The sequence below is a fragment of the Canis lupus genome, chromosome 15 (assembly GCF_048164855.1).
Source record: "Canis lupus baileyi chromosome 15, mCanLup2.hap1, whole genome shotgun sequence".
Taxonomy (NCBI): domain Eukaryota; kingdom Metazoa; phylum Chordata; class Mammalia; order Carnivora; family Canidae; genus Canis; species Canis lupus.
In genome coordinates, this window is record NC_132852.1 from 60,640,997 (window position 1) to 60,664,661 (window position 23,665).

Below are 23,665 nucleotides of genomic sequence, written 5' to 3' on the forward strand. Positions count from 1 at the left end.
GAGGCCTGGCCATCCTGGTTGGGGCCGGTGGCGTTTCCTCCCTGTGACCTCTGCTCGGTGAAGTGGGGGCACGCGGGTGGGTGGACGGTGGGTGAAGGTTGCCGTGGTGGCCCGGGTGTCGTGGAGGTGATGCAGGCCCCTTGCCAGTGCTCCGGGAGCGAGTTTCCTGTGTAATGCCACTGCAGGCCTGGGCACAGTCTGCAGGGGCCCAGGGGCCAGGCAGGGTCTATAGCACCAGGCCGCCTGCTGCCCGTGAGGAGGGTCTGCAGCCCCTTGTGCAGGGCAGCTCCTCAGCACCACCTCGGTGGGGGTGATCGAGGACTCGCAGGGGAGTCCTGCTGCATCACACAGACCTGTCTCTCCTGTCCAGGAGCGGCTGCTTATGAGCCTTCTGCCCCGGAATGTTGCCATGGAGATGAAGGAGGACTTCCTGAAGCCCCCCGAAAGGATTTTCCACAAGATTTATATCCAGCGGCATGACAATGTGAGGTAGGGCTGATGCGGCCTGGGTGCTGGGCCTTGGGGAGCTCAGATGAAGATGTTGGAGGTGGAGATGGAGGCAGTGGAGGCGGCGGAGGAGGAGGAGGAGGGGGAAGTGGTGGAAGTGATGGAGGAGGAGGGGAAGAGGTGGAAGAGAAGGAGGAGGAGGTAGAGAAGGAGGTGGAAGAGGTGGAGGAGTAGAGGGGAGGCAGTACAGATGGAGGAGGAGGGGGAGGAGTGGAGGTGGAGAAGGAGGGGGAGGAAGGGGTGGAGAAAGAGGAGGTAGAGAAGGAGGTGGAGGAGGAGGGGGAAGAGGTGGAGGAGGAGGAGGAGGAGGAGGAGGAGGAGGAGGAGGTGGGAGGGGGAGGAGGTGGATGTTGAAGTGGTGGAGGTGATTGCCGGGGTGGGCATAATGGAGACAGTGAGGGCGATTGTGAGAAGTGATGGAAGTGGAGGTGATGGATATGGGGGCTGTGGGGGTTGGCGAGGAGGTGATTGAGATGGGAGGTGATGTGGGAGGTTGCGGAGGAGGTGGTGAGCGTAAGGGTAAGAGATAATGGAAGTGACGGTGATGGAAATGGGAGGTGCTGGTGGAGGTGGAGGTGATGCAGGAGGTGAGGAGTAAGTGTGCGGCACAGGTAGTGGCAGAGGTGGGAGGCCTTGGGCAGGTGGGGGTGGAAGGCCTTGATGTGAGGGGAGGAGGGAGCGGGTGTGCATCAGGAGGCCCAGGTGAGCACCTGCTGGCCTGGAAGCAGGTCCCATGGAGGGGGGGTGTTGACCTCTTGGGTGATAGATGTCACAGCTGCTCTTTCCCTCTGTTCCTCACCTCCCATGTCCTGCGTGGGCTGGGGAGGGTTGGCACTCTGTCTCTGAACTGGTTTGGGTGGTGGCATTTCAGCTGGATCTTGGCCCATGTCAGGATAACAGCTGAGCAATATTCCACTTGGTGCCAGGGCCTGGGGTAGGCATCCTCTTCCTCCCCCGTTCCTCTCATGGCAGCCCCAGGAGGTAGGAATTGTTCCCGTTTTACAGGTGATAAAGCAGCTTGCCCCAGACACGCTCTGAGGTTTGCTTGTTTTTACAAATCCTATCACAAAGAATTTTATTCTACTACATCGTATATTCCCTTTTAAAGTACTTAGACTAGGGATGCCTGGGTGGCTCAGAGGCTGAGCGTCTGCCTATGGCTCAGGGCGTGATCCCAGAGTCCCGGGATCGAGTCCTACATTGGGGTCCCCACATGGAGCCTGCTTCTCCCTCTGCCTATGTCTCTGCTTCTCTCTTTCTCTGTGTCTCTCATGAATAAATAAATAAAATCTTAAAAAAATAAAGTTCTTAGACTAGCTGAGTATCTCCCTTTATGTAAGCATCAATCAGGCTGGTGATGGTGGTTGAGGCCCAGAAGCACCCTCCACCCCTGATATTCTTTGCTGGTCCTTCTAGTTGGTGTCAGGCCTACCTGCCACTGGGCCTTTGCGGACACAACAGGATAAAAATTCCCTCTGTTTGTGTTGAGTGCTGTGGACTGAGTCTCTACAAGCTGGTGCTTGTCCGTCTAGGCTGAACGAAGGAGTGCTGCTGCCGCCGGCCCCTCCTCATCAGGGCCCCAGCCATCCCTGTGTGCGAGCTGGTGTGGCTAGCCGCTGTCTGGTGAGCATGCTCACTTCCACTGCTGTGCCTCTTGCTGAGGACTAGTGCTGTCCTCCTGTGGAGGATACTGAGCCCAATGGGGTTAAGGCCCCAGTGTGTGGGGCCAGCATTCCAGCCCAGGCAGCCCAGGCACTGTCACCTCCACTTGGAGGTGGAGCCAGTGAGTGGTGGGGCTGGGGCAGCCTGGGATTGGCTGATGCTGATACCCACCTAGACTTCCCATTCACCCACTGCCTCTCCTCAGTGGGTAAGGAGATGGCACAGTGACCCAGCCCCCTGATGAGACCAGATCACCAGAACAATCCAGGGAGTGCCCAGGGGGAGGGGTGTGGAGTGTCTGCACACAGCAGGGAAGGCATCAGCTGTCAAGGACTTCCTGGGGCAGCAGGTGGAGGTGAGCATGGTGGGTGGTGCCCATGTGCCTCCCGCCTCTTTTCTGACTTGGGACAACAGACACAGGTGTGGAAAGTCACCATTTCCCTCTGATGTGAAAAATCTCCGCCCACATCCCCCGGCAGATGCCTCATTCCCAGCAGGTGCAGGTGTGACGATGCTGAGATAGGAGAGGGAGCTGAGGCCAGCTCCCTGTCCCTGATGGCACCATCTCCACCATGGCTCCCCTGGCCACCCTTCAACAGGGTCAAAGGTGGCTTTGTAGAGCCCAGATGTGATCAGCTCACTGTCTTCCTCACCACCCTCGTTAGAGTCCCTCTCTGTTTCCCCATCATCCAGGATTAGAATCCCGAGTCAGTACACCATTCAGAATAGGCTGATGTCATCAGGAACAGTGGAGTAAGGACATCTGAAAATCCTCAACTCCATAGAAGCAATGACAATACTGACAAAAACTGAGTCAACATTGTCAGAACACTGGAAATTAAGCAAAGCCTTGCAAGAATCCAGGAATGTTTATTTATGAAAAACAGCTGGATCCTGGTAAAAAACAGCAAGCTTTGTAGAGTTCTAACTTACCCTGTTTCACTGTCTTTAGCTCCATGATAGTGTTGAAAACCAGCAGCTGCTATTACAGTGAAAACCTGTCCACTGACAGCCACCTGAGGGGACAGAATGGGGTCAGGGCTTTGAAAAATTCTCAGAGAACTGTCATCATTTGACTGCCTGGGAATTCCCTGGGAAACCTTCCTCATAGGCTTGTCTTTATTTGACCTGACTCAACACTCAGTTGGAACAGCTTTTGCCCTGGGACATTTGTTAAGAACAATCAGTGGCAAGTGTTTAACATCATAGCTGTCAGAGGCAGTGATAACAGCTGAGGCAAGCAGCAGGGCACTGAAAACTTAAAACTAGGGAATGAGATGTCTGTCAGGTGCTTTGAAAGGCTCTGGGAATGTTTCTGGGAATCAGAAGATCCCGCACACAGGTCGGGCGACGTGCATGTTCAGAAAAGACCATGATGACCCTGGGCTGTCCTTAGGTCTTGAGGCTGACCTTGAGGATGTGTGCAAGCAGGAAGAGCAGACTGAGACCGTTGGAATCTGCCTGGCTGAGTGCCCATCATCAAAGACGGAGAGACTTACTGGCTTCAGGAATGGGAGGAAATTTCTGTCTGGTCATTAGCTGACCACTAGCTTAACCAACCACAGACTTTAATGGCCCCACATGAGAGAGGAAACAGACTTTTCAGAGTTTGTCAGAAAAGTCACTGAACAAATAACAACACAAACAGCAACAAGAACAACTTCAATCCTGAGGTGGGGGGAGGTGTTCTGATTTTCAGAGTTGCCACAGTGTATTATCTGATTTTCTGTGAAAATATATGCAAGTGTGCAAGAAAGCGTGAATGTATAGCTCACATGGGAATGAAAATGCAGTCCCAGAGGGAGCCCACACATTGGACTTCTAGACAAAACTTTAAGTCACATATATATATTTTTAAATATTTTATTTATTTATTTGAGACAGTGAAAGAGAGACAACATGAGCAGCGGGAGGGGCAGAAGGAGAGAGAGAAGCAGACTCCCCGCTGAGCAGGGAGCCCGACCCAGGGCACAGGGCTCCATCCCACGATCCCGGGATCATGACCTGAGTCGAAGGCAGATGCTTGACCCCCTGAGTCACCCAGGCGCCCCTAAATCACCTGTTTGAAATACTCTCAAAGAACAAACTGTGTCTAAATAAAGGAGAGCATGAGAAAGACTTCTCATCAAGTAGACTATACCAATAAAAAGGTAGAAATTATAATAAACCAACCAAACAGAAATTCCAGCTTTGAAAAATACAGTGACCAAAATAAAAAGTTCACTAGAGGGTCGGGGTGGGGGTTCCACATTGAGCAGATCTGAGCGGGTTGTGGAAAGACTCGGGGAACTTGAAGACAGCCACCTGAGATCATGGAGTCTGATGGATGGAGAGAGAACAGAGGCTGGGGGTCTCGAGGGACGCCGGCCAGTGCGACAGCACCCCCAGGATGAGTCTCAGAGGAGAGGAAAGGAGGAGAGAGAGTCTTTGAAAAAATAGGACTCAAAAGGTCTGAAATTTCATGGAAAGCAGTAACGTACGCATTGCAGAAGCCCTGTCAGGACCCGCACGGAGCCCCCCACGTGGTCGTTGAACCCTAAGGGCCAGAGATTAGGAAAGGAGTGGGACAGAAGTGACGGCCAGCAAGACCAGCGTGGGATTTTTCACCAGGGATGGTGGAGGTGGGGGCTGAGGTGACGTGTTCAGGGTGGAACGAAACAGGCAGGAATTCAGTATCCAGCAAAAACGACGGTGACGGCAGCTCGGTGCCGCCGTGTGCCTCACGCTGTGGCGTCTGGGGAGGAGGCTGTGCGGGTGGCAGGCGCCGTTGTTTAGACCCGCCCCGTCCCGTAGTAAGTGGATGCTCACGTGGCAGGCTTCCGTCCCGCGAGGTGAGGCCCTGTCCCACCGCAGGACCCAGGTGGCCCGTCCATGAGGCGCAGGGGTTCGCAGCGGGGCTCCAGGGCTGTCCCTCTGTCACCTGTCAGCCTGCAGGGGCCGCAAGGGCTGAGGAGGGCCATCCGGGGCTGGAGGCAGGTCTGGTGGCTGTGGAGCTGTGCCCTGCCCGTGTCCTGGGGGGTCAGCAGGAGCTCTGACGCCCCCCATGGTGGCAAGGGCCTCCCCTGCTTCCCCAGCCGCTGCTGCTGCCACCTGTCAAACAGGACAGGCCCTTCCTTCCCAGGCCGGCCCGAGGAATAACCAGGGAGGTTTATTTTGGGGTGCTCGTAAGGCCGCTCTGGGGACCGCATACCTGTGGAGGAGGCAGCCTGGTGCGTTTCTCTTGCAGCATCCTCTTCGCGGACATCGTGGGCTTCACGGGCTTGGCGTCACAGTGCACCGCGCAGGAGTTGGTCAAGCTCCTCAACGAGCTCTTCGGCAAGTTTGATGAACTGGCCACGGTAAGCGCAGCCCCCGATGTTCGCGTGTCATTGGAGCAGCCTCTGGGGCTCCGGGGTTGCAGGTGCGACCTAGCGGATGCCGAGTGCGTCGGCCCCGCCCGGCTGTCCTCACCCACAGCTTCTGCATCACCGCCAGCGACTCCTTTGTGCAAAAGAGGGCGCTTGCCCGAGCGCAGCCAGGTCGCCCAGAGCTGGCCCCAGACCGAGGGTGATGGCTGGGTGGGGAGGCCCTGCCCTGAAGGTCACCTCAGCCAGTTGGTGGCGTCTGACGATGCCGAGCCCCCTTGCTGTGGCAGGAGAGTGCTGGCATTTTAAGAGCTTCCTGGGGCAGGTCACGTGAAGGCCCGCAGAGGTCTCAAGCCCAGGCCTGGCTCACTGCCTGGTGTCTTGGTGCGGAGGCAACGGACTGCCTGGTGTCCTTGGACCTGGATGCTGGCCTCCCCTGCCCCACAAGGACGTGGGGGGACGCGGGGACGTACAGCCCCGCCCACCGGCCCGGCCAGCCTGCCTCTGGACGCAGAGGGGTCCTGGGCAGGTGGTTGGGGGGAGGGAGTTCGCAGACTGAGAACTCTTCACCCAGGGAAAGAACTTGGTAGAAAGAGTGCACGGATGTCCCCTTGATGAGGGAGGGGGAGGAGCGGTCCCCAGGCCAGCGTGCCTCGTACAGTGGAGTCCTGAGGATGTCCCACGTGCGTGCAGGGCTGGGGGAGGGTACCCCGCGGGCTGCAGAGCGCTGGGCTCCAGCATTCGCCCTTGACCCGCAGGTGGAGTGGGTGGCTGTCACACGGGCTGTGCCTGGCTGTAGTTTTGGGACCGAGTCAGGAGGAGAGCACTGGGCCTTGGGGGCGGCGGCATGCCGCCCTTGGACGCTGCCCCCCGCCCTCCACCCGGAGTGTCCTGGAGGCTGGTCGGGATCTTGAGACGCCCAGTTGGGAGTTCGCCGCTTGCTCGGACTGGGCTGGCGCTGGAGGCCTTTCTCCTGGGGCACCCGCTGCTATCCCGGGCCGGGGCTCTGCGGGACCCCGTGTGGGGAAGGCTGCTGGGTCTTTCCTGAGGATGAAAGGAGGGGGTCGGCTCTCTGTCCGTTGCGGGCTCTGCCGGGCCATGAGGTGCCCTGGCAGCCTGGGTGCGGGGGTGCTGGCCTCGTGCCCTGGGGAGCAGCTGAGGCTCGGCCTCCGGGGCCTCCGGGGCCTCCGGGGCCTCCGGGGCCTCCTCCCTACCTGACACCTGTGGTTTTGGGGAAGCATGATGGAGGAGTCAGGGTGACGGGTTCCGTGTGGCATGTGGGGCTCACGGACACAGCCTCCCATATTAGGGTCAGAACGTGTGTTTTGTCCGAGGCTGGGGTGGCCCGGGGCTTTCTGGGTGCTGCTCTGAGCTTTCCGGGGCCTGCGCCTTTCCCCTGCCCCTCCACGAGGAAGCTTCTGCATGAGGATTCACTGGCCACCGGGGCTCTCTGAGGACAGGCTGCTGATGTGAGGGGTGTGCCCTCCTTCCACTGTCCGGATCTGTCTTTCCTGGTCCCGGAGGGGACATGTTCCCTCAGTGACTCAGTGGTCAGCAGTGCCACCAGCCTACCGCCAACTCCCGCCCCTGCTTGGGTTGCTTACAACAGCCCCCGACCCTAGGATGACAGGAGTCTGTAGAGTCTTAGCTTGTCCTTCCGCGGGTACACGGTTGGCAGATGTCTTCTCCCTGGCTTCAGCCAGTTTACTTACGTGGCGCGTGACTCGGCGTGCAGCCCACTTCTCAGTGTGGACCGTGGCATCCCCAGAGTGAGGGAGGGGTGTGCTGGCTGGCCCACTTCTGCTCGGGGTGGGGGCTACAGATGTGGGCCTCCCCTGACCGCAGGGTGGAGGGCGGAGAGGCTGTCCCCGGGATGCATGGTCTGGGTCTTGTTCTCGGCATGAAATGTGTGAGCATGGGGGCTCGCTGTCCTGTCCCCTTCTTTCTTCATCAGCTCAGGATACATCGGGCTCACCCTGGCCCAGGCGGGGTCTCCCGGACTTGCACCCCAGCTGCGGTGTCACCATCCCTTTGCATCGGCACCCCACTCGGGGCTCACGCGGTGGACATCTGCTGGGCCTGCTCTGGGGACAGGACATGTTCCAAACACCTCTCAAGTCATCAGACTTGCCTTCCTGTTTTTGTTCATTGAATTTATTCCTGGGTATTTTATTCCCTTTGATGCAGTTGTAAATACAATTATTTTCTCCGCTTTTCCAAGCATTCATTGTTTGTGTGCAGAAACACCACAGATTTCTGCGTGTTAATTTCACATCCTGAAAATTTGCTGAATTCAGTTATTCTGACAAGTTCTTGGTGGCATCTTTAGTGTTTTCTGTAGATATTAAGCCATTTTCAGAGAGAGATAGTGTGTGATTTTCTTTCCGTGCCCGGTTGCTGAGGCTGGGACTTATGCTGTTGGATGGGAGTGGCCTCCCTGTCCACTCCTGACCCTACAGGGGAAGCTCTCCTGTTCTCACTGTTGGGGCCGGTGTGTGCCGTGGGCTTGGCATCCCTGGCCCTCACTGTGTCGGGAAACGTGCCCTGTGCTCCTACTGTGTTGGGAGTTTTTATCCTGAAAGGACGTTGCATCCTGTCAAATGCTTGTTCTGCATCTGCTGAGACGATCATGTATTTCTACCCTTTCTTCAGTTAATGCGATGCATCACATCGATCGATTTGTGGGTATCGAACCATCCTAGCATCCTGGGAACAAATCCCACTTGGTTGTGGTGTCCAATCCCTTTAATGTACTGTTGGAAGTGGCTTGCTCATCTTTGTTTGGGGGGATTTCTGCATCTGTGATCATTGGGGGTATTGGTATTAGTAAAAGATCCTTGTCTTTTCTGGTCAGGTCCAGTGGTTTTGGGTTCAGGGTAATGCTGGCCCCACAGAGTGAATTTGGGAGCTTTCTTAGAGCTTAAGAAGTGTTGGTGATCTTCTTCAAACGTTTGTTAGAGGTCACTAGTGAAGCCATCCGGTCCTGGGCTTTTCTGTGTTGGGGGCTTTTGATCACTGCTTCAGTCTCTGTACTAGAAATGTCTGCAGATTTTCTGTTTCTTTATGATTCGGTCTTGGTAGGTTGAGTGTCTGTAGGGATTTATTCATCTCTTCTAGGTTGTCAGGTTTGCTGGTGTACAAGATGTATCCCTTTTTATTCACTACCTGGCTCTTTCACTAGGACACGTGCTTGTGTGGGCTGCAGTGGGACGTGGTGGGACATGTCCATGTAGCTGTGTGTGTGTGGGGGGCATGCACATGTGTATGGATATCCGCGAGTGCATTGCATACATACATGAGAGCATGTGCATATGCGGTTGTGCACACACACATGTGCATATGGACACGCTTGTTCACGTATATGTGTGCAGGTGTCCATGTGTGAGTATGTGCATGTGGGCTAAAATTTTTTTTAGATGTCTTCCTGTTATGGTTCTGCAGGATGCTGTTCTATGGCTTTCTTTCCTTACGTCGTCTTCATGTGGAATCTTGGTCAGGCTGGTCTCCTGGAAGAGTTTGGGCATGTTTCCTCCTGTTCCACTTTCTGGAGATTTTCTTTCTGAAACTTTTAAACAATTCTTAAGAAAATTTATGTATTTGAGAGAGACAGAGCACGAGAGAGCACAAGTAGGCTGGAAGGGGAGAAGCAGGCTCCCCACTGAGCGGGGAGCCCAACTGGGGGCTCCCTCCCAGCACCTTGAGATGACGACCTGAGTGGAAGGCAGACGCTTAACTGACTGAGCTGCCCAGGCGCCCCTGGAAGTTTTTATGTACAAGTTCAATTTTTAAAAATAGGGCTATTATATATATAAAATCAGGGATATTTTTAAAGATTTTATTTATTCATTCATGAGACACACACACACACACACACACACAGACAGAGGCAAAGACACAGGCAGAGGGAGAAGCAGGCTCCATGCAGGGAGCCCGATGTGGGACTGGATCCTGGGTCTCCGGGATCACGCCCTGGGCCGATGGCAGGCGCTAAACTGCTGAGCCACCCCGGGTTCCCTAGAATCGGTTTTTTTATATGTCTGTGATATATCCATATACGATATGCATATGTCCATATATTGGAGTGAGCTTTGTGTTTCTTAGTCTTTCGAGGAATCTGTCCATGTGAGCTAAGTCACCGAGATTGTTAGAATAAACGTGTTTATGGTATTTCCCTGTTAGCTTTCTAATATTTGCAGAAGCAGCCGTGACATCACCTCCTCCTTTTCTGACTGTGATAATTTGTGCTTCCCTCTCTCCCCCATCATTCTGGCTGCACGTTTATCAATGTTATCAATTTTTGTAGAGTTTGCTTTTGGTTTCATTGATTTCTCTGTTTTATTGTTTTTCTCTGATTTTTTATTATTGTGATTCTTGTGCTTTCCTTGTTTTTCTTTTACTCTTGTTTTTGTTGTTTGGGAAGATGGAAGCTGAGACTGCTGATCAGGATCTTTCCCCTCCAAATGTGCAGAGTTGGTGCCACAGACCAGGCGGGTGTCTGGCTAAGGTGGCATCCCCATGTTGCTCCGACACTGTGTCCTCGTTTCCCGTCGGTTCAAGATGCTTTCTAATTTCCCTTTTAATTTTGGTTACACCCATGGCTTATTTAGAGATATGTTTTTTGAGGGATTTTTTCAAAGGTCTTTCTGTTTTTGAGTTCACATTGAATTCTGTTGTGGTCAGAGAACACATTTTATCAAAAATTTGAGTCCTCTTAAGTGCACGGTTCAGAACACGGTCTCCTCAGGAACTGAGCAACAAGATGCACTGTGCTTCTGTGCCATCCTTGTGTTCTGGGGTGTTGTGTACACACGCTGAGGCTGGCTGGGGACGGGCTGCTCACGTTCTTACTCTGCGTCATTACTTATGTCCTGGCTCCTGGATTTCTCAGTTCCTGATCGAGGGGTATTGAGTCTGCGACATACTTAGAGATCTGTCTGCTCCCTGTGTTCTCAAGCTCTGCTGCTTGATTTATAACATTTAGGGTTCTTAGGTCCTCTTGATGAATTAACTTTTTTAAGATGTTATTGATTCATGAGAGACACAGAGAGAGAGGCAGAGACACAGGCAGAGGGAGAAGCAGGCTCCATGCAGGGAGCCGGACGTGGGACTCGATCCCAGGACCACGGGATCACACCCTGGGCCGAAGGCAGGCGCTCAACCACTGAGCCACCCAGCAGTCCCATTCTGTTTGTTTAGAGACAGAGCGTGTGTGTGCGTGTGAGCCAGGAGAGGAGCAGAGGGAGAGCTAAAACCAAGAGTCGGATGCTCAACCTACTGAGCCACCCACACTCCCCTAATTAACTCTATTTTCATGAAGAAATGACCCTCTTTCCCTGGAGCCCTAACGTGCTGTGTGAGCATAGCCGTTCCAGCTTTCCTTTGATTATTGTCGGGAAGCATGTCTTTTCCATCTCCCTTTTTTCCCCCCAAGGGGTTCATGTCTTTTTCTCTAACGGGCTGGGTTTGTCTTTTCTCCCTTGAATCTGACTGTCCGCGTTTGCTGTGCTTTGCCGTCGGCCCGGGTTTGGTTTGTCCCATCTGTTCTGTGTCGTGGTTTTGCTTTTCCTGCCATTCTGTGGGTGTAGGGGGCGCGTTCTGTGACTCTGCCCTTGCACGTCTGTTGGCTCATGAGTGTGCACCGTTGGCTCTGGCACTGGGCTGGCTGCTCCGGGGTCTGCGGCAGGTTCCTGGATGTCGTCCGAGGATCTTGCGGACGCGCCTCCTCACGCGCCTCCCTTCCTGGCCTGTGTGAGGTTGCTGCTGTGCGTGTTTCACTTGGTGTTATAAACTCTGTTCTGCATTGTTGCCATTTATGTTTGGGCAAACAAGCCGTTCCCTTTAGAAGAAGGAAGGTGGGGTCCAGCCTGTGCGGGTCGCCCGCGGCTCTGCGTGTGGGTGCTCCGCAGGGAGGAGGGCAGCCAGCCGGCGAGGAATCCGCGCCGTCTCTGTGTTTCTGAGAAGGGTCTTCATTTTGCCTTTATCTTTGGAAATTCTTTTCACCCGTTCCTTACAGGACTGTGGGTCATCGGGTCGTGCTGTCCAAGGAGGCCGCTCTGGTCCTCCGTACGCAACGGGGAAGATGTCTGTTTCCTCTGACTGCTTTTAAGGTTTTCTCTTCATCGCCGGCTTCAAGCAGTTTGACTCTGATGTGCCTCCATGAGGTTTTACTCACGGATTTTGGGCTTCCTGCATCGGTGGGTTTATGGTTTGATCATCTGGGGGAGAAAGCCCTCGAATGCTCCTCACACATCCCCCCTTCTTTCAGGGACCCCGGTTTACCCGTGTGTGGATCTTGACATCCCACAGCTCACTGATGATCCTTTTTCATTTTGGCCTCTTCCTTTTCTTTCGTTCCGGATGGTTTGTGCTGCTGAGCTGTCCAGGTGACTGGCGAGGTGTGACCTGCTGTCCGTCTGTCCGCCCATCTGTCCAGCACCACGTCGTCTCAGAGATTATGTTTCCATCTCTGGAATTTCAGCATGAACCCCCCCCACACTGCCATCCGCCCTGTCGAGGTCGCTGCCGGGCAGCTGAGGATGACGACCCTCTGTTCTTTAGTGCTCCGATGGTGTTGGGTGTGTTTAAAACCTACGTCCCATCTGCTTGAGCCCGGCTCCGAGGAGACGCGTCTGTGTGCAGGACGCGGGAGCCCCGTGAGTGCGCCTGCATGTGGTCACCCAGACACACCCCGCCTTACCAGGGTCCCTGCGGGCAGTGAGACCCGAGGGTGAGCGTGTTGGCTTGGTCTCCACGGTCTCCAGAGGTTTATTGACCCTTGTGCCCGGCGGACCGCAGATGGACACAGTATTTATTGCTTGAGCCACTTTAGGTTTACATCTGCTCTGACCACAGGGCTCTTCTCTGGATGTGGGGAGGGCAGCCCCGCTGGGAGAAGCAGACTTCGCTCCACGCGCGTCCAGGCTCCGTGGGGAGGCCCAGACTCTGGCTGTGCCGGCCGCGGAGGCGGCCTGGGTCCCACGCGCCCCTCGGGGCTGACAACTGGAGACCATCCTCCGGCGGGGCTGCGCCCCAGGAGTTCCCGGCCGGAGCTTGGTGCACTCTGGTCGGCTCTCAGCCCCCAGGCGGCCTGTGCCTGGCACACGGCGGGCGTACACACTCAGACTCGGCTGGCGTGGGGTCCAGCGCAGTCGGCGAGCTTGGACGAGCCTGGGAGGCATTGCCTGTCGGGGCGCACGGTGTCCACGCAGGGGCTCTCCTCGGGACCCCGCCCCGGGCTTGGCCAGTCTGCGCAGTCCCCGCCGCACACGCAGTGGGGAGCCTTCCTGGCCCCCCTGACCTGCTGCATAGGGACGCGGGGAGCATGTTGGTTGGGATTGTGAGGGAAGATGGGGCGGTGAGGACGCGGAGAGTCTGGCCGAAGCCGCGGGGCTGTGCTCCCCCGGGAGCCGCCGGGAGGTGACCGTGAGGACCAGTGAGGGTGAGGGTGTCTGTCTCCAGCGCCCGGGGTTCCTCTGCGTGTGGCTGCGGAAGCCAGTCCGGGAGCCAGAGCTCGCTGCGGTGTGTGCCCACGTCCCTCCTCCTCGCCGGGCTTCCCCTGGGCTCAGAAGGCAGCGCGAGGACTCAGTGGCGCCCTCGGGTCTCCTGGCGCCTTTTCTTCCTGGCCGGTGAACATGAGGAGCCCCGGTGGCCTCATGCCCGGAGGTGGCCTCCTCCCCGAGCGTGCTGCGGGCCGGGAGTGTGCGCGACGGCCAGCTGCGTCCCCGGCTGAGCAGTGCCCTTTCCGCAGACGTGCTGTGCCCGCGCCGTCAGGCTTGCACGTGGGTGGGCTGTGAGGCACACGGGGGCTCGCCTGGAGTGTCCCGCGCAGGAGGGGCCCGCATGGGGCGTTGTGGTCAGGACTGGGCCCGGCTGTCCCGAGGGAGGAGGAGGCAGTGCAGGTGGCGTCCACCCTCGGCTTGGGGGACAGTCTCCCCGGGCGAGCCTTGATGTGGTGGAGGCGTGTGCACGACGGCCAGGGGCACGAACCAGCTGCAGAGCGTGTGCACACGCAGCCACGAGCCGTCAGGGGTGGGCTGCGGGGACGAGGGCCCCAGGGCCGTGGGGTTCTTGCTGAGTTTTAATTTTCGGAGCTTCCTGCATTATGATGAGCCCGATTTAATTCTTCCTTAATGAGCAGGAAATAAACACTTCCCTGAAACAGCAGGTGGTGTGTGGAATGCGGGCACTGGCGTTTCCCGTGGGTGGAAGCCTGGGCACGCTCCCTCGCGGGCGGCCGTGGGGGCTCCGGTGCGTGGTCCCCCGGGGCTGCCCTGGTTCACGATCCCCCGTCCTTGCTGCTTGGTACCCGGGGGGCTGCTCTGGTGCACGGTCCCCAGTGCACCGCACCCTCACTGGGGTCCCAGTGAGGACCCCAGGCCCCTGGGGGGACTATGCACTGGGGACAGCCCAGCCCCTGTCCCAACCCCCAGGGTCACTCGCCTGGTCGTCCCCGCCCCGCCTGCTTCTGGGTGCAGAGATGTAGCTTCTTTTCAGGAGGGGATGATCACTCCTCGTCCAGGGCAGCTCAGAGCTGTGGGGTGTGGGCGCCCGGGAAGGTAGGGGGCACCCGGCTCACCTGGGGGTGCCTGCGTGCTCCTGGGGACACGCTCAGAGAAGCTGCAGGGAGAGGTCCAGCCGTGCCCTCGGGGGCTGGGGAATGTGCCTCGTGGACTCACCTATGCATGATGGCAGGGAGGACACAGCGGCCCCACCTGACCCCTGTAGCCCCTCTGGCTGGCGGCTCTCCTCCCAGGTTCTAGATGTCACCGCACCTTGTGCTCACAGCCTGGGCCCCAGCCCTTCCCTCGAGAACGACAAGGCCGCCACGATGCCTTTGTCACCTGCCCAGTGGACCGCCAGCGTGGAAGCTCTGGGTCTCTCTGGGCTGTGGCACCTGCTCGTCATGTCAGGCGTTCTCTCCTTGGCAGCCTTGTTCCAGGCGGGATACGTGTCTGGGTTTAATATACGTTGGGCGCTGGCCGATGGCACGGAGCTCGTGCCACTGGTCACGGCCCCGCAGACCCTGAAGAGGGCAGGGCAGGGCACGGCGTGTGGGGCGCAGAGGGGGCTGGGCAGCGTGGTGGGGCTTTCTCGTGGTTTCCACAGAGGAAGGGTGAGGCGGGCGAGGGGCCTGACAGTCGGTATCACGGACCCTGGCTCCGGTGTCCCCTCCTCTGTGATCTGGCGGCCGGCCTGGGCGGCAGGGCGAGTAGAGCACGTGGGGTGGGGTGGGGGCTCCAGACCCTTGGGCTGCCGTGGACACAGCGGGACTGGTCGTCGCGGCCCCCGGATGTCTGTCAGGACACAGGCCTCGGGGCAACTCCTGCCCGCCACCTGCCCTGAGCCCTCGGGCCCCTGGGGCTGGGGCCCCGCCTGGTTCCTTTGTGCTGGGGAGCCTTCCTGGGTGCCGCCGGTCTCCCCGTTCGTCCCCTGGCATGCCCTTGGCCAGCTCCCAGCTCGTTCAAGGCTCGCGGTTTCCGTGGTCCCTGTGTGCGTGCGACCCACCTGCTGGCTGCTTCCCATGACGCCCGTCCCGTAGGGGGCCACGGCAGCTGCCCCGAAAGCGGGGTGCTTGGCAATTCACTGCGGTGAACTTTTCCCATCATTGTTCCTGCACTTATTGGCTCGTGATTCTTTACATCGGAGAAGGTTCACACGTCAGCTGATTGGTGATCCTCAAAAACGGTGCCCGCTTGGCTTTTGTCACCGATGTGCTTTCCGATTGAGGAATGGGCGCCCGGAGCCGCCGTCTGGCCCCTCCGTCCTGGGCGTTCCTGGGATTGTGGGCGCCCGCTGTGCCTGGATGCATCCCCCCTGCTCTGGGGCCTCCCCCCGGGCGCCTCCCGCCTCCAGGGACGAGGCCGCCCCCAGCCCGTGTCCCCGGACGGCGAGACCCCCCCCCCCCCACACACACACAGATGCGGCAATTGCTTCCGTCCTCGGGAACTGGTTTTCCAGCTCGTCCTCCGGCGTCTCAGGACGCAGGGGTGAGGCTGTGTTTTAGAAGAATAACGGCGGATTCCGTGTTTGTGTTGCTCTTTCCGACCACTGAGTCACTCTGCTCCTTTGATTCTCCCCCCGCACGTCCCTTCTCCCTGAGGCTGGAAGTCCCGGCACCGGCAAGGTCCTTTCCCTCTTTTATGTCTCTGCGCATCGAAGGCTCAGAGGGACATTGCCCGCTCGACACGTGCGACAGGACACCGCGTGCGGTTTCAGGTTCCTCGGGGCCTTTCTTTGTTTTGTCTGCGGCTGACGTCCCACTGGACACGCAGTCGCAGGACCCGGGCGCGGTCGGCGTCCCGATGCTGTCACCCTCCCGACGCTGTCACCCTTAGGGCTTATTTCATTTTGGTTTTGCGTTTTGAGCATCGCTGCTTGCCGTTTATTTATTTATTTATTTATTTATTTATTTATTTATTTATTTATTTTATATTTATTCAGATTTTAAAAAATTGATTAGAGGGAGAGAGCGTGAACACGAGCAAGGTGAGGGGCAGAGGGAGAAGCAGACTCCGTGCTGACCAGGGAACCCCATATGGGGCTTGATCCCAGGACCCCGAGATCATGACCTAAGCTGAAGGCAGACGCTTCAGCTGAGCCTCCCAGGTGTCCCTCAATTGAGTTTTTTGAACTGTGTATAGTATTTTCATGGCTTGGTTCCTCGGAGGAGACCCCGAGGCCTGTGTGTGGAGGGAGGGCCTCCCCGTCCACGGGGTCAGGCATCGTGCCGCCGTGAGCGGTCCCCTCGGTACCGGTACCAGGAGCCGACGTGCACGATGACCACCTGCTGCCCAGAGCCACACCGGGCGCGGGGCCGTCTCGGGCCTGCCTGGGCCTGCGGAGTCGGCGCTGGGCGGACGGCCTCTCTGCGGCCGGACAGACGTGGCTCCTGTGCGGTCCCCCCCGGCGGGCAGAGGCTCTGGGACCACAGGACCCTCATCCTAGCCCGGGGCCGGCTCTCAAGGGCCGGGTGAAGGGAATTCTGTGCGGACGGTTCAGGAGGAACGGAAGTCGCGGTGGATGGTGGTCTGCGCCTCCTCCCCGCGAACGCTGTGGCTGATGTCGTGGGTCCAGGCCCCGCGGCTGCCCGTTCGGCCGGGCGGCGGGTCAGAGCTTGTCCGTGAGGCCCCGCGTGCGGCCTTCCTGCCTGGATCCTCCTGCAGCCCCTCGGGCCTCGCTGGCTGCTGTGTCCCCCAGCGTGGACATGTGGGCGGAGGTCTCAGAAACCGCTGTCCCGTCGTCATCGCAGGGGCCTGGCTCCAGCTCCAGGGCTGCCCCTCAGGGGGCTTGAGGTTGGAGCACGGCCAAGTCCGCACAGCACCTCCTCTGTCTCGCGAGCTGGCGAACGGCAGCCGGGACGTTGGAGGTTAGAAGACGAGGTGAGGCCTTCGCTGCATTCAGCCCGGTCGGCCGTGGGCTGTGCCCTGCCCTGCCCCGCGGCCGGGCAGCCAGGAGGGGCGGAGGCTGCGTGGCCGGACCTTCACCAAGGACACATCTGCCACTGACAGCCTGTAATTAGGAGGCTGTGGCCTCCGGACACTACCTGCTCAGTGGCTTTGCCCTTCCTTAGAGGTCGGCGTGCGGGCGGCGTGCTCACTCCCGGGGCTCCCCGTGGGCACCTCCCTGCCTTCCTGCGGCCCACGCACACCTGGGGTCCAGAGACAGCCGGGGGCACAGGGACGCCCTGCGGAGGTGCCGATGGGCACACATCACCCTTGAGGTACCGGGACCCTGGCCGGCTGCAGGAATAGTGCCGTCACCCATGGGCTCCTCGGAGGTGGGGGTCTGCAGCCCCGGGCTGATCGCTGGGAGGACGTCCTGATGCCCAGGACACGGGTGAGGCTTGGCGGTGGCCCCTGGTGCCATCCGTGGGCCCCAGGCCTGGGGACAGGGGACGTTGGGAGAGGGCTCCCTGTCCTTGGCCTGCCTGGGCGTCCTGGCCTGCCTGCCCACTGGGGATGATGGGGACAGTGGGGCGAGCGCTCCGGAAGAGCCCGGAGAGAGCCCAGGGCTGCCTGCTGGCTGGAGGCCTGGCGAGCGTGGCTGAGGAACGCGGGCCGGCAGACTCCCAGGGCCCGGCCCTCGACTCCCCCGGGGGGGCGTCTGCCTCCGGCCATCTGGCTCCGGCTCCCCAACACCAGCAGAGGACAGGCCGCCAGCGGCCCGACCTTCGCGTGGGACACCCGGGAGCTCCTTTCCGCAGGCAGGGAGGCCGGCGGGGTCCTAACAGGTGGCTGCCACGGTCCCCCGGAGGCTGAGTGGTCAGAACCGGACGTCCCTGCGGCCAGCTTGCAGTCCACGGGGGAGCCCAAGGGGGCCGGGCGGGCGCCCTGTCCTCTGACATGGGACGTGGGTGGGGCTGCAGGAGGCGGGAGCTGAGGGCTCTCACGGTGAATTCTCAGGTCAACGTGTAGCACCGGAGAACGGCCGGAGGGGTCGGTCCTTCTGGGCAGACGGAGGGCAGCATGAGCAGAAGCCGGGGGATGTGCTCTCAGAGGGGCTGCAGACGCCCGTGGGCCCAGGGCGCCCGCGACACTCCCCGTGTGAACACAGCCACGCTTCTCACTGCTTGTGTTCATTCTGGAAAAGGTCATCGTTTTTCATGAAGTTCGCGACTTCCGTTAACGGGTCGTGGGCTTGCTGTCCCCTCTGGGAGAACGCGTGAATGCGTTTTGGAGAGCGTCTCCCTCGTATCTCGTGGTCACACCCGTGGACCTGAGCCACCCGCGGGAAGGAGTCTTGTGAGGCCGTCTGCTGTTTTAGGGACGCAGAGGGGAGCTTTATGGAAGCGTCCGAGGATGATCACAGCCGAGAGCGGCAGGTCAGCCCGTGACAGGTGCTAGTGAGTCTGCCCCCGGGCGACGGCGAGGTGGGCGCTGACACTCTTCCTGTTGCAAAGTGCCAGAGTGGCAGTTCTGAGATGACCCTGGGTGGCGAGGTCAGGGTGCAGAGCCTGGTACGCCCCTTGCGGCTCGGGCCCCGGCGGGTGACTCTTCACAGACAGCCGCCCACACATCCCGTGGAGGCCAGCCACGAGGACTCAGGTGTGCGCACATGCCCTTCGGGGGCCGGTGTCGGGGGTGTGTGGCACGATGCACAGGGGCCAGCAGGTGACGGTCTGAGGGGGTGGTCAGGAGGGAAGCTGGAAGAGAGAGCTGGCTCCAGGCTGGGGCTGTGTGGGTGTGCCAGCTGGGCCGCGGGGCGGGCAGGGTGGGCCCCTGCGTGGGAACCGACCTGAGTGCAGGTGTAGGGCCGGGTGGGTGCCCCATGGTGACCCTAACCACAGCCCTGGGGGCTGCTCACCTTCCTGAGGCTGCCCTGGCCTCCGAGGGGGTCCCCTGCCTGTCGTGCTGCACGCTCTGTGGTCTCTGGCACCTGGTGGTGAAAGTGCAGGTGCCCAGGCCCCGGGCGGGTCACTAACCTGGGATTTGTCCTGTCGCCCCCCCTCCCCCTCCAGGAGAACCACTGTCGCCGCATCAAGATCCTTGGCGACTGTTATTACTGCGTGTCCGGCCTCACCCAGCCCAAGACCGACCATGCCCACTGCTGCGTGGAGATGGGCCTGGACATGATCGATACCATCACGTGAGTGCCCCGCAGCGACCGTCCCCGCGGCGACTGCCCCCGCGCTGTCCCGTCCACTCTGCCGAGAGCCAGGCCGCATGGTGAGGCACGTGTGCCTCGGGACCTCCTCCTCTGCATTTGGCTGGGATGGCATTTCTTCATCCGTGGCCGTCCCGGGCATTGTCGGGATGGCGTTAGTGGGGCGGGAGGAAATACGCTTTGTCGCGTAGCCAGGCCGGGCATCCAGGGAGTCAGCCGGGTTCTGCTGAAGGAACTGCACGTGCTCGGCCTTGCACGCCTTGGCGTCCAGGTGCCCCGTGCCGAGGGGCCTTCGAGGGAACAGGTGCGCGTCGCCTGGACACCGCGGGCCGGCCGTGTCCACTTCTCAGCCAGCCTGTCTCGTCCCGTCAGGCAGCGGGATGAAGAGTTAGGGACCCTCGGTCGGGGTAGGGACGGCATGGGGCTGGGAGGCTGCGCCGGTGGCTGGAGCACCCCCGTGGTGCAGCTCAGAGGGGTGGGTGCAGCCCCGCAGGACGGGCTTAATTCACAGGGACCGCTGTCGGCATCCACACTCAGAGCTGAGAAGTGGCAGCAGCAGCGTCGTCTGGGGAACAAGAAAAGGGAGAGAGAGAGATGCAAACGAGGCGGCTCCGAAGTGTGGACAGGTGTGGAGGTGGGGCGTCCAGGAGGCAGGCAGCGCCCTCGGGGACAGGGGTGGGGGCCCTGCGGGCAGTGGGTCTCTGTGCCAGTGGTGGCGGGTCTGCACCCGCGCCAGGGTTGGGCCGGGAGAGGCCCCGGTGAGGCCAGCGTGCATCCAGACACTGGAGCCTCTGCCCTCGAGGGGGAGCTGCACTGGGGCAGGCGGGCAGGGCCAAGCAGGAAGCACAGGTGCGTCTCCCGGAGGGTTCAGAGGCTCCCCCTCGCGACGGTGTCCTCTCCTGTCCCCGGCCGCGTCCCAGCCATCAGAGCGCCGGGCACCACGTGCCACGAATACGCCTGCGGTTCGCATCGCATCCTTTGTTAGCATGTGACGTCCGCCCCGTCGCGTGTCACCCCTTGTGTCACAGCCCGTGCTGTCTTGTGTGTCGTCGCGTGGGGCTCACGCCCAGCAGCTCTCACGTCGCGGCCACATCAGTGTGGAGCACGGCCTGGGTCACGTCCTGTGTCGTTCTGGGACCTTCTGGGCCAAAGTGAGGTTGTGCAGGGGGAGGTGCGGGGAGGCAGGTGTCCACTCCCCCATCAGCTGGTCAGGGGTGCGTTCCCGGCAGGGCCTGGCCAGGCTGCCGCCGACGGCTCGTGCCGTTGATGTCCCTGAGGGGGGTGACGCCGGCCGCCCCTGCTGGGGGCCTCCTGGGGGGACCTGGTGCCCCCGCCGCCCCCAGGTCTCCTTGGGTGGAGAGGCGCCCAGAGGCGTGCTTGGGACGCCTGGCTGCTCAGCGGGCTCTGGGCCTGCCCTGGTGCGCCCCACCTTCGCCGCACTTGGGCGGCCTCGGAGGGATTTCTGTGACCGTCTCCTGGCTGCCCCAACCCGGAGTTCTGCACCTCCCCTCGGGCGTGGCTGCTGCTGTGCCGTGTGGAGAGGTGGATCGGCCACCTGTCTGCCCCCTGCTCCGTTCCCTCGGGGCGGTGGGGGCCCCTTGGCTGTGTCTCCTGTCCGCTGAGGCTGAGCTCCAGGCTCCCCAACCCTGTCGGCCCTGAGACCCGGCCTTGGCCTCGGAGGCCGCCCACCCCGGGGCCAGTGGGCATCTTCCCTGGCCTCCAGGGGCTGCCGTCTGCGTCGGCTCCGGATCCCCAGAGGCTTCCATGGCCTCCTGGGATTCCGGGGCCCGGTCTCTGTCTCCAAAAACTGGGAGCGCGTGCTGGGCGCCGTCCCGGCTTGGACAGGGGCGAGGGCCACCAGAGCCACAGCTCGGAGCCGGCCTCCTGCCCACGGTGAGCCCCTCTTCCGTTCTCCGGGGGCCCCAGCGCAGGGCGCCGCCTGTGTGCGTCCGCCGCACGGTGGGCCTCACGCAGGGACGGGCTCCTGGGGGGCCACTCCTGGCCTGCCGGTGGCCTCCCTCACCTGCCGCACCGCCCCCTTCTGACACAGAATCGTGCGCAAACGTGTGTATTTGTGTTTAGCCTGGAACTCTGTAAACGCGAAACTTGCCCGAGAAGAAGCGAGGAGCATTGGCCAGGGCGGGTGTCTGGCCTCTGGCTGGGCTGTGTGCTGCTGTGCGTTGGGCCCGCGGCCCCCCGGGAGGACGGCGGCTTCCTTCTGGGCAGGGCCTGTCAGTCTTCTCCCTCGGAGCCCCGAAGGCGCAGCATCCCCGAGGCCCTGCTGCGGCCTGGATGGCTAGAGTGAGCTGTGGGCGACCGGCAGGAAGGTGGTGCTTGCAGACGCCCCTCACCAGGCCGCGGAGCGGTCGGCTCCAGCTGGGGGTCCTCGGCGCACGGGGGAGACCCAGAGCCGGGGGCTGGTTTGGGCCGGTTGTGGGATTCTTAGAGCATCTGCTGCAGACCCTGTGTGCGGTTCCAGGGTGCTCAGGGTCGGGGGATGCTGCTCCTTCGGCCCCGAGGGTGTTGCCTCTCTGGCAGTACACGCAGTCGAGGTGCAAACACGAGAGTCCCTGGACTTGTGAGCTCAGGACAGGCGTGTGAGGGGCTGGGTGTTTGCTGCCCCTGCATGAACACGGTAACGGTGATGGACGGCCTCTCCTCAAGGGCAGGTGTGTGCAGGCCCTGGCCGCCAGGGTTCTGAGCTCTCCTGAGGCTGGGGGGGGGGGAGGCGGGAGGACGTGTGTGTTCCTGGTGCAGCGGGTGGGGGTGATCTTGTGCTCTACTCCATGGCAGGCACGTTCCCGTGGGAGTAACAGGCGGGAATGTTGGCACGCTCTGTGTTCAAGACCGCGCAGGGCGCTGATGTGGAAGCGGAGGCCCAGGGCTCCCTCCTTGCGGGGTGGGCGCCGCTCCTGGGGTTGGGGGCTCTCCGGTCGGGCTGGCCCTGGTGCTCTGCTGGGTTCCCATCAGCTGGAGCCTCAGTGCCCCCCTCCGCGGCTCCTCTGTCCCGGCCCCTGAGGCTGCAGAGCGTCGGGTCGCACAGCCACCAGCAAGCGGGTGCTGCCGTTGTGCCAAAGAGACGTTAGCCGGACACGCTTTGCTCCGGCTCTGGTGTTTGGGGTTACGTCTCTGTGAGACCTTCCCTGATGCGCGTTTTACTGAGAAGTGAGTGTCCCGGTAACTGCATCTGTTGGCAGATGTTTGAGGCAGAGCTTTCCAGAGCAGGTGAGGGTGTGTGGGTTATGGGATTTGGTTGGCAGCTGGCTGGGGTGCTGCGTGCCACACGTGGGTCCCCGCCTCCCCGTCCCTGGGCCCCTTCCTGGCTGCAGAGGCGGAAATGTGAAAAACGCTCAAGTAGACCATGTCCTGCTTTTCTCATTCAGGTTTCTCTGTCTTCCTTTCCTTTTGCAAATTTCAAAACAAAAAACAAAACAATTAAAAAAAAAAAAACCCAACCCAAATTTTAACCTCATTTTGTTTGTCTTGGCGCCTCTCACTAGAGGTTGGGAAATGAGTGATAAAGTTAAAATTGAGAGAAAATACGTTCATCACGTGTAAAAGTCAATAGGTATCAAGGACACACCCGTTCAGACTCCCAAGTAACCCGTGCTGGCACGCGGACTTCTGGACGTGCACCGGGGACCCCGGACCCCATGCGAAACACTGTTGTTCTGGGGGCTGGGCCCTCGGTGGGTACAAGGGGCGGTGATGGGCGCCCGGCCACGGAAGGCTGGGCCAAGGGAGACGCGGTCCTCACGGCCTGGGGGAGGGGGTTCCTGCAAGGGCGACCGGCACCCAAAGGCCTTGGTGATGGGCCCTGGGGGATGGGGGTGAGGGCCTGGGAGGGCTCCCTGGAGGCTGCATCTCAGCTGGGCCAAGTCGTACTAGGGAGAAGGTGGGCGCACATGAATCAACTGCAGTTTTGAAGCAGGAGGGAGGTTGGTCCCTGAGCTCACGGGCCACCTGCTATGCTGGGCGGGTGGGGGTCTGCCCTGGGCTGGGCGCTGGTGGGGTTGGCTCCAGGGTGGCGGCCTGGCCCCTGCATGTCTGTGGTTTCCCTTGTGGCAGACTTGCTAACCACAGGGCCACCGTGTCCTACGCCGTGGCTCGGCCTCCTGGTGTGGTTGGGCTTTGCCGCTCATGCGGAATGCCCGTTGGACACCTGCTGTGGGGGCCACCTGTGGACAGACCAGGGCGGCAGAGGGGCTGGTCACCTGGCTCAGCGCTCCCTCTGGCACCTGACTGTGGCCGTGCGTCCCAGAGCCGGGCGGGGACACCATGCTCCCGCCTGTCCGGGCTCCCCTCACGGGTGTACACGAGGGCCCAGCTCATGCCCGTGACCTGTTTCTTGCAGGTCGGTGGCCGAGGCCACTGAGGTGGATCTGAACATGCGTGTGGGGCTGCACACCGGCAGGGTCCTCTGCGGGGTCCTCGGCCTGCGCAAGTGGCAGTACGACGTGTGGTCCAACGACGTGACCCTGGCCAACGTCATGGAGGCCGCCGGCCTGCCCGGGTGAGTCGAGCGAGGGGAGGCGATGCACTCCGGGCCA

At 60.4% G+C, this 23,665-nt stretch overlaps 1 protein-coding gene across 3 annotated transcripts in view; it reads left to right on the top strand.

Moving 5' to 3' along the window:
- Nucleotides 1-23,665, top strand: part of LOC140605339 (adenylate cyclase type 1) — a 102,808-nt gene that overhangs the window by 27,663 nt on the left and 51,480 nt on the right. For all 3 annotated transcript variants that reach the window (XM_072777625.1, XM_072777627.1, XM_072777626.1), the window contains exons 3-6: nucleotides 371-489; nucleotides 5,396-5,507; nucleotides 18,970-19,097; nucleotides 23,470-23,628. In XM_072777625.1, coding sequence (XP_072633726.1) covers nucleotides 371-489; nucleotides 5,396-5,507; nucleotides 18,970-19,097; nucleotides 23,470-23,628 — 518 coding nt within the window. The remainder of the gene's footprint in view (nucleotides 1-370; nucleotides 490-5,395; nucleotides 5,508-18,969; nucleotides 19,098-23,469; nucleotides 23,629-23,665) is intronic.